General features: G+C 32.7%; 1 protein-coding gene across 4 annotated transcripts in view; it reads right to left on the bottom strand.

Annotated features, from left to right (window-relative positions):
* The window catches only part of LOC130442355 (androgen-dependent TFPI-regulating protein-like), a 30,552-nt gene that overhangs the window by 1,899 nt on the left and 18,020 nt on the right, over window positions 1–10,633 (bottom strand). For 2 of the 4 annotated variants that reach the window (XM_056776397.1, XM_056776395.1), the window contains exon 2: window positions 680–1,038. In XM_056776397.1, the coding sequence (XP_056632375.1) occupies window positions 680–1,038 (359 nt within the window). Of the gene's footprint in view, window positions 1–679; window positions 1,039–4,481; window positions 4,848–9,701; window positions 10,054–10,633 lie in introns of those variants that run through there. The other 2 variants (XM_056776396.1, XM_056776394.1) reach the window with 2 other exon arrangements.

Below are 10,633 nucleotides of genomic sequence, written 5' to 3'. Positions count from 1 at the left end.
AAACGAAAATGGAGAGTTTTTCGATACACCGCTTCGTTTTCGAGATATCGATACTTTGAGTCGATTTTTTTGCTATGTACTACTAAATATTGGGTCAATTAAGGCAACAATTCGTATTAACGGTTTGTTTTAATTTAATTATTTGCACTTGCTATGAAACGATGATTACTACACTAGAATTACACACATTTTATATAACTGAATCAGCACCCAGTCGGTTCGCTTTCCTAATGTTTGTTTTTGAATGTTGCATTAAATTATATGAAATTCTTCATGTGTATTTGCTTCCCAACCTTCGGAATATACATTTCGTTCCAAATTTGCCTAAAAACGTTCAATTGGCCACAGTTGAGGCATATTCAGACAATATTTAACGTTCCAGAAGGACAAATGTATGCTGAAGAACAACCGCGAAAAGATATCGCCAACCATAGCAACCCGAAAACTCTTTTTCACTTAGACTTCTAAGTTTTGATTTTTTTTTCATTTGTTGCTTCTCTTGAGTATTTGGGTGCCGATTTTTTTGCTTTACTTGCTAAGCTGTCTAAAAATGTACAGATTTTTGTACTCACACCCTTATATTTGAAAGATAAAAAGATACTTTATCAAATGTTCAAAAATTATCTAAACAACATGGACTGAAATTGTAATTAAAAAATGTTATTAACTGTATACTTACAATACTTGATATATTCCGGAATAGAAGAGCAAAGTAGGTGCTGCACTCTTGAATTTGATAAAATTGTCCGTCTTGGGCAGTAAAATTTCAATTGCCAAAGGAATAAGTATAAATGTATGCAGAACGTGATTTAACCACGCTGGAAAGAAAGTGTCCATAATTTTTGGAAATATTAATTCTCTATCCACAGCCCAAATTGACCAAAATGTAAATACAACTAAGGCACTGCCTGGAAATACAAGACTGCTGAATATGTAGGCCCTCGATTTTCCTAGAAGTTTTTGAAGCCCAGAAGGTAGATTCAATAGCCTTGATATTTCATCTAGAATCGCAAGACTCAGGAAAAATATTTGGAGCATCTACAAAAAAAGGTTTATGTTAAAAACATATACAAAAACAATTGTGAAAGGATTTAGTTATAATGCTATATGAAATGACACTGCATTCCGGAAAGTTATCAATACCAAAATGTTAAATAGAGAAATTATTTAATTAAGTTCGGTTTTATATAAAAAATCTTCCTTTAAAAATATATTTTGTTCGGAAAATAACGTAGGGCTAGGTAGAGCTTCTGGAGCGCGGTCGAAGTTAGGATGTAGCGGTACGTGACTATCGCACTGCTTAAGGAGGCCTTTTGGTGATGCAATATACCGCAAAAGGTCGAAGTCACTCAGAATTTCTGACAAACCGTTATCACTAAATATTACATCCAAGTTCTACGGAGATTGAAACAAAGAGTCAACCGCGTCAGACCTTAGATCAAGGATTCTTGCAAGTTCTAACACGATAATGCTTACTCGGTTTATCTCACTACCGACTACGTGGCATGAAAACGAGATCAACCGAATACCTACTGCCCCGACCTCGTCCCGCCTGGATTCTTTTTGTTCCCTCGGCTCAAGAGATTGCTGAAAGAACATTTGGAGACCATGGACAACATTGAAGTCATTACGACGAGGTCGCTGAAGGACATCCCCGTTGACGCTTTCCAGGGAGTCTATACCGGATGGAAATCTTGATGGCAAAAGTGTATTGATGCAGAAGAGTTGTTTTATATTAGTCTTTACTGTTGAAAGGGATATTCCTTCAACAATTGATAACTGGTAAATCAAATTTATCGCTGATCACAACATAGTTTAGCATTTGGTCACAATAATATTCAATTGAAACATCGTTGGCGTATAAATTTAGTTTAATATTTATGTTCTATCAGAGGTGATGAGATCGTTCTAAATAATATAAATTAGTATGGGAAGTTTTATATTTTGGGAGTTATAACTGATTTCGTATGTACCTCTAAACATTTCAATAGAAGGGACTAACTACTTTCAAGAAGTCCAATTTTGAAAATGTGTTAGTACAGTATATAATAATGATGTTAGTTATAAAGTATTAACGAAACTTTTGCACCAACGATAAATATTGAATTTCTAATTAAAAATATCCGATTTTCAAAACACGATAATTTTTTCCGATCAATGTACATAACCTTACATATTATATAAATATATTCCAATGAGTTTTATTTAGCTGCATATATTATATATTAGATTTATATTATTTTATTTAAAATTAGTTGCAATTTCAAAATATTATTTCGATAAGAAAGTCATTTTGTCACGTACATATTTTGAAAAACAAAGTCCACCAGATAATTACATGTATTTGTAAATACTTTATCTAAATATATTTAAATTTAAAAAAAACGAAAGATTTTTGTTAGAACAGAGTTTATCCGGATCGTGACCCTGAATAATGTTTGTTGTCAATTACAACAATATATAAAAATTTTTTAATATTAGTCAAAATAAATGTGTTACAAGGTTGCAGCATAATACAATTTGCCACGTAGTTTTTTAATAGACTATGTCAATTATTAGCCATACCTGAGAATGAAAAATTCATTGAAAAAACAATGTAAACATCAACAAATAATGAAAAAATCAATTCGTGAAGAAGGCAAGATTTTTTGTGGAAAATAAGTTTGAGATATTGAAAACTATGAGTTTTAGTTAAAAAAATACCACAAATTATTAACTACACCTGAGAAACAAAAATTTAGGGAACAACCAATGTAGATATCAACTAAAAAATCCATTCGTGATAGAGACAAATTTTTATTTTATAAAAAAAGTTTAGGATATTGGAAACTATAATTTTTAGTTATAAAAATACCAGAAATTATCAATGATACCTGAGAATTAATATTTATTGAAAAAAACAAAGTAAATATCAACAAACACCGAAAAATCGTATTATGAAATGGGCAAGTTTCCTTTTGTATCAAATTATATTACTTTAATAATAAAAAGTGAAGTAACTAAAAAGTATAAAATAATAAATTTAACAATGTCAGTTCCGACTACACATTAATATTTCTAAAATGTATACTTATTTAGTTTGCACATAAAAAATGATTGCTTAAATCTGGCTTTTTTTTAAGTCGACGCCATGATTACTATAGGTAAAGATGAGACACAAACAAGGATCATAGATAGAAAACTGAAAAATAATTGGGGTTTGCTAAGTAAAAAAATTATACACAATGTTTACGATTTTCGAAAATTCTATTGAAATTTTTTACCATCCACTCTAAAACGGTTTAATGGCTCTAAATGTATTTTTACTTGGTAAGATTCTTCGACGAAACTTTTCTGCATAACGCGTAACAGCTCCATTAGAGCTTCCTAAACACTCGCCTAAGGTTAATAATAATATAACAAATAAGGTTTAACAAATTATTGACTCAACATCATAACTATCAATGATTGACAATTTTCCAAGAGAAACTCAGAGAAAATGCTATTGCCGTCTAAAATTCAAAATTAAATATTTATGGGTTCTCAGCTATTGGGAGCCTTAGAATGAAACAAACAACAGTTTGAGTCCCAGAACCGCAATACATGATCATCAAATTGTTGTTTGTTTCATACTTAGGCCTCCAATAGCTCAGTGCCCATATTTATTTAACTTTGAAAAACAAGATGCTGTACTGATTAGACTTGATTTTTGTAAAACGTTAAAGAAGCCCTCAGGCGCAATTTTTTATGTATGCGTCTTATCTATGGGATCTCATTTACGCGACAAACAATTTTCAATGCACATATGCTTACTAATTAATAATAATAATAATTAATAGTTTTATCATTACTTCATACCAGCATCGGTTATTACTTCATAATTTTCAAATCAAAATATTTCGAAAACAGTACACAGTATCGAGTTTTATCAAGAGTACCTTTTTGGTGTAAAATTGGATGATGTTTAAGTCCACTTGAAATTTTGCTTAATAAATCTAATATCGAAAAAGTTATGTTCAATACTACTTGGTACGAACCGTGTAATTAACGTCCTCTGTGAGTCAGGCATAAAACAAATTCATTGGATGTATCAGCTTTCAAAACATATTCGTATAAAATTTCAATACAATGTTGTCAGTAGTTATGGCAAAATGGTAAAAAATGTATATTTTCTTCAACGCCTTCATCTTGAATACGGATGGTTTTACGAAATTTTTCTATTGAGCAAAACTCAAATATTTTTTTACGTTTTCTATTTATTCTAGAGATGGGATCACCTTGTTTTAAACACCCTCTACATAAAGGGGTAGTGTGATTAATAAAAGAAATCATTTTAATATCAGTTCTTAGATTATTTAATAAAGACTCTACTTACATATCAGTAACTATGAACATAAAATATACTTCAATGGACCTCACGCTTTTTATTAATAGTCACACTATTATAAAATAAAAATCATTCGAATTTCTATAAATTCGCTAAACTTGTTTAATTTACTCACAAAATTCCAAACAGTAGCCCAACATAATGTATAATCGCGAACATATGTCAGCTCAACAGGTAGTTGCCCTCTGTATAATCGCATGGCTTCAAACATTTCTTTCACTCCAACGTAAACATAAAGTTCAATACAAAGTACAACTACGTATATTATTAGAGTTAGAAATCGTTGAATAAAACTCATTTTGGACAACTCAATACAGACAGTAATATTTTTTAGTCATATCACAAACCGGTTCATGTTTACCACAAGTTCTTTCATAATTACCGCTTCTGTTTGTATCGCGTTCAAGATAACCTACAGAATTTTGATTAAAATGTTGGGTCAAACCGAATAAAGGTCTTAACGTCATCAAATCATAAGATGAATATGAAGTTTAATTCCGCAGTACATTTAGTTGTCAACTTATCTTTATTAAAATTTTATGTATATCATCATATATCAATTTTTTAATAGTTATAAGTAATTACGAAAGATAAAATATTCATTATAACAATTTCTTGAATCTATATTAAACATGAGAAATTATTTTTTTTATTTGAATAAATATAAATTGAACAATCGAATAAGAAGGTTCTTTATTTGCAACTCGAATTATATGTAGCGGCTTTTGATTTTTAGTTTATTATTTCCTGGTTTTCATCAAATTTTCACGGCTTTCTTACTGTAATTCATAGGAATCGAATCCATATCTATTAGTCAGGCGCAGAAGCTTTACTAGTTAGGTCCTTTTCACACACGTGATTTCCATGACGGTTCACTAATAGCTTCAGCTTATCTCAAGTTTTTTACGTTACGATGATTGTATATTGCGTAATGCGATAACCTTCACATACACAAGGTTTCTGTGTATTCATTCAATTATTATTTCATTTTAATGGACATGAGTGTTGACGTTACACACTGCTATTGTTAGGGCAGGTCGGGATTACTTTCAAAAAAAAGTCGTAACTGCGTTTATGATCGTATATATGTTTAGAGATTTGTGATTTTTTGGTATTTTCTTTCATAAATTTTGCAAAAAAATACCTTCTGGCACAAAACACATCACCAACTTATACAGCACTAAACTAATTAACAACTTTTTGAATATCTATAATAGAATAGAATATAAACACTCATAAACTTTGTTTTGAAAGTAAACTATAACAATATGATGGCCGTGACATCACGATCCGGTTGTCTATCATGTAGTGTGTTATAAAATAAATATCGGCTTAACGATTTAATTTTCGTGTATGTGTAAAAAGGGCCTTAAGCTATCACTAAAGACACGTACTGAATTTATCTTTCAGTCATTTACATAAGAGAGCCACAAAAAGTCATAACGTCTATTTGTCAAAAAAAAATAGTGAACTAAAACAATGATCAGCGCGTGATCAGCACATGAACCCCGGGCGAAACGCAACGCGGCACCATTATTGGTACAAGTCAGTGGCATGATGTTTTTGACATAAGCTATACTCCGCCTAATAAGCGAACTTAAAAGCTTTATTTTAACGCTAGATAAAAACAAATGATTGTGAATATTTATAAAAATGAAAAGCAAAGAAATTATTACAAGACTGACGTTATTTCCAAAACGGCAAATATTTCGGGAGTATCTTCTACAGGGTGCGGCAGCATAACTTCCTTTTTTAAAAAGTTCGCCATTTAGTCGGTAGATGTCGTAACGGAGTGCTAGTGGTCTCGTTCGAGAGGGGGGACTATAAAGTCTTGTCCCGGCACAGTTCAGTCGCCATCATGCGTTGAAACAGTGAGGAGCGTGCGTTTGCCGTTGAGGTTTACTTTTCGAGCGGATGTTCTGTGATCGCAACCCAGCGCGCCTTTCGGAATCGCTTTAATTTAGCCCCCTTGGCCCCTGTCCCGGACCGGAAATCAATTGTTACGTGGGTCACTACGTTCAGACAAACTGCAAGGGTGACAAGACGAAGAACTGGAGTCCCTCGGCCCATTAGATCACCGGAGAACATTGAGTTAGTTAGAACTTCAGTGTTGCGATCACCACGGCGTTCTGCGCGCAAACATGCGTCTGCCCTTGGACTTTCCGATCGTTCTGTGAGGAGAATACTTCATGATGATCTTCATTTTCATCCATACAAGATGGCAATTGTGCAGGAACTTTCTGAACGTGACTTCAATTCTCGGAGGAACGCGTGTGAGGTTTTTCTGGAAGTCGTTCCTGAGGACGCTATTGTTTTTTTTAGTGATGAAGCCCATTTTCATTTGTGTGGATCCGTAAACAAACAAAACATGCGCTACTGGGCTGATACCAATCCTCGACAATTGCATCAACGGCCTTTGCATTCACCTAAAGTCACAGTGTGGTGTGCAATTTACTCACGTGGAATTATTGGGCCCTGGTTCTTTGAGGAAAATGAAGTCACAGTGACAGTGAATTCGCACCGGTATGTAAACATGTTACAGGAATTTTTTTTCCCACGGCTAGATGAGTTGGACTTAGGGGACACTTGGTTCCAGCAAGACGGAGCAACGGCACACACTTCAAGAACATCGATGGCTGTTTTGAGGGAACACTTCCCAGAGCGCCTTATCTCAATTAGGGGCGATTTGGAGTGGCCAGCCCACTCTCCCGATTTGACCCCTTGTGATTATTTCCTATGGGGTTTTTTGAAATCCCGTGTGTATGTGAACCGTCCAAGGACCCTACAAGATTTGAAGTCGAACATCCAGGAAGAAATTGCCAACATAACGCCTGCTATGCTGGCAAGAGTCATGACAAACGCCAGAAATCGGTTTACTCAGTGTATGGAGAATGGGGGACGTCACCTAACTGATTTGATCTTCAAAACTCAGTAAAACAAAACTTTATGTATGTGCCTGTATTATAAAAAACGAATAAAAATTTTCTGATTCATACAATAAGTTTTATTAACTTTTGAAAAAAGGAAGTTATGCTGCCGCACCCTGTACAAGTGTTCAAGGTTGAAACCAAAATATGGAACATAGACATTGTCATTGATGTGCAAGTTGAGCCTTTTATTATAAATGTGTTTATTGAGGTAGAAAATGAAGATTTTATTTCAATGTTTCAATATACATATTATCTTTCGGTGTGTAATAAGCTATATTAAAAAAAGAAAAAATTCACTATTACTAATACTTTACGTTTACATTGTATATTTTTATAATAATTGTGCATAATAATTATTCATAATTTATATTATTAATCCGCTGTATAAAACCGCAAAATATTTCTTAAGTGCGGTCCTGTTACATGCTCGGTATTGGCGTATTCAACCCTTATCACGTACACTACGCGTGAATATGTTTTGGTTTACTATTTTTCTTCGATGAATAGACTCTAGAACTGGTAATCATCAATAATTTTATTCTTACGCCAAAAATTATTTCTTTTCAATTTGATTATTGCTAATATCGTGTTCATATTTCAAATTATTCAGATTTCTATTGTCAGAATGTGTAACACTTAAATTTCTCACACAATCATTCTTTAAAAAAAAGACAGAATTCTATGATTCTACAAAATTTACAGTTCTAAAAAGTGAGGTTAGTTAAACATTACAAAGCACTTCAATATAAATAATGGCATTACAATCGGAAACCATGTAATACTTCTATATGAACAGTTTCTATAAGTGGAAGCTGTTCCGACTATGGAAGACAGAATGGCAACGATTTCTCTATCCTCCGAGGTTCCAGCTCGGTTCTGCGCATTCTCAAGCATGCGTAGTATAGATAAAGTGTCTCGAACGAGAGAGAAAATGAATATTGTCGCCACCGTAACGTAGGGACGTATTTTTTCCATACTAACTGTCCGTATAGGCGTATTACATATATGGGGTTCATCTATGTCAGAAACAACGCAATCAAATGACTCTTGAAATTCCAACAATTCACTCTAAACTACATTCATGAGCTTATTTTTTAATCCAAGTAGTTAATTTATTCTTCAATGTACTTTACTATGAAAACATACACTATCAAAAAATGTTGACATTTTTGTATTATTTTCAGGTGCAAAAGCCATCAATTCTCTTATCGTACAAAAATTTGCTCGTTGCTTAGCAACACTTTTAATCCTAGGATTAAAAACGCTACTTTTAATCCTAGGACTAAAAGTAATTGCATTTGAGCTCTCTAATTGAAATTTGAGGAAAAATATTGTCTCTTACAAACTTAGTAAAACAAACTAATTGGGACACTATATAATTTCATCGTGTTCGGGATTCATTTTGAAAGCAGCGTAAAAACTACTAAGAAAACTATGATTAGTATGTCTACTTGACAATCGATATTTACCAACAATACCAGATAACCATGACTACCGACTTGCTATCTTATATATTAAAAAAATTGATGATTTCCATTCCGAGTCCGTTCAGGCGTTCTACCCAACCGATTTGCTTAATTTTTTTTTTTTTCAATAAAAGGTATTGATGCAGCCATCAACCATCGAATTTCATCTAATTTTCACCTGTCTCAAGTTATACTCAAATGCGATTTCCCCCTGTACATTACTTATGGGAGTTTTTCACATACACACGTTCTATCCTCGATATCTCAGGTTCTATTCAAGATAGAGACTTCGTTTTGGTTTAAGAACACTCGCTAAAAACCTTCCTTCTTTTGAGTTTTTGAACACTTGGATCGGTTGAGTTGGAGAGGAGGTAGGCGCGGACATTCAATGTGGAGTTATGGATTTTTGTAGGTTTTTGGCAATTTTTCTACATTCAAAGATCTATATCTCAGATTCTAATATAGCTACAAAGTTCGTACGACGCACATGTTGTTTGGAAGGAAGTATTGTGAATAGTCGCTGTTATAATTAATAGGTGTTCAAATTTATTACCAAATTATTAACGATTTTTGAATAAAACTAACTTTATTTTAATTGTGACTTGGTTGGAGAAAAAATAGTATATATCATACGGACTAAAAGTGCCTATTTTGATTTGCAATTTTGCATTCACTAGGCTGCGCTGCGCTCCGCCTCGCAACTGCAAATATTGCTCGTAAAAAATATGCCCTTTTAATCCTTATAATATAATATACTATTATTCTATTGAGAATTGAAAATTATAGTTTGTTCACCATTTTGCTGTTTTTATTTTAAATTAATGACTTACTTCATTTCATTACTTATTGTGAATATCACATATTTTGCATAAAAGACATAAAAATAGCAGTAGTAAATGCAATATGTGTTGAAATTATATAAATTTAGATTTTACTTACAAAGACCCAAATCGTTAAAAAAAACCATTCATATTTTCTCAAATGACCGATTATCATCATCACTTGTTCATTTAGTTCTAAATCACAATGAATTGTTTTAAAAATGACGAATGAAATTACGTATAAAACAAGAATTGGAGTGTAACAGAAAAGAAGCAGAATTCTCGACATGTTTAGAAAAAACCAAACTTATCACTGAAACTGATGACGGTTATTAAGCAAAACTAGAAATAGCACAATTAATTTTCATAGCTCTTAGATCAACATGAAAATACTAGTTACTAATATTTAAATCTTTCACTAGGCGCGCGGTTTCTTGTGCTCTAAGCTTCTTTAATATTCTAGTAGCAATATTTACTTGCAGGCAATTTTGAAAAAGTGGAAATTAATTATGACAAGTGTAATTATTTAATTGTATGGATGTTAATAGAAGCAAATAATGGTAGAAGATAAGAATAAATTGCAAACACGTGAACAAAAATGTTTAATGCTTATAATATTTGAATTTACAACAAAGTATCTAAACAACTTTTGCAAATAATCTTTGAATGTTTTTTCAAACACAGTACATTCTCGCATTTTTGACAATGATAAGAACTGAATGATGTTTTCTTATTCTGCTGCTGATAGCATGGCCGACAACGTTGTCGTTTTGGTGCCCTCGACGTTTCTGGTTCAGGTTCTTGAAGCTTATATTTTTGTAGCAAGGTTTTCAAGTCCATGGGAAGATTTTCAATTTGGGCTCTGATCCGAAGTTGCTCGTATTCAGGTTGTAGTCCACAATATATCTCCATATTGGCGGTGTAATATAATTTGGCATCACTAAGACAAAATATTTTTATGCCATACTTGTTTGGTTTTGATGGAATATATTGTCTAAATGAATATCTACCTCGAAAACCTGGCAACATTTCATCGATCGTCACATTTTG

This window comes from Diorhabda sublineata, chromosome 4, assembly GCF_026230105.1.
Source record: "Diorhabda sublineata isolate icDioSubl1.1 chromosome 4, icDioSubl1.1, whole genome shotgun sequence".
Lineage (NCBI taxonomy): Eukaryota > Metazoa > Arthropoda > Insecta > Coleoptera > Chrysomelidae > Diorhabda > Diorhabda sublineata.
Note: the sequence above shows the minus strand (reverse complement) of the source record. Positions and strands in the feature narration are given on the sequence as shown.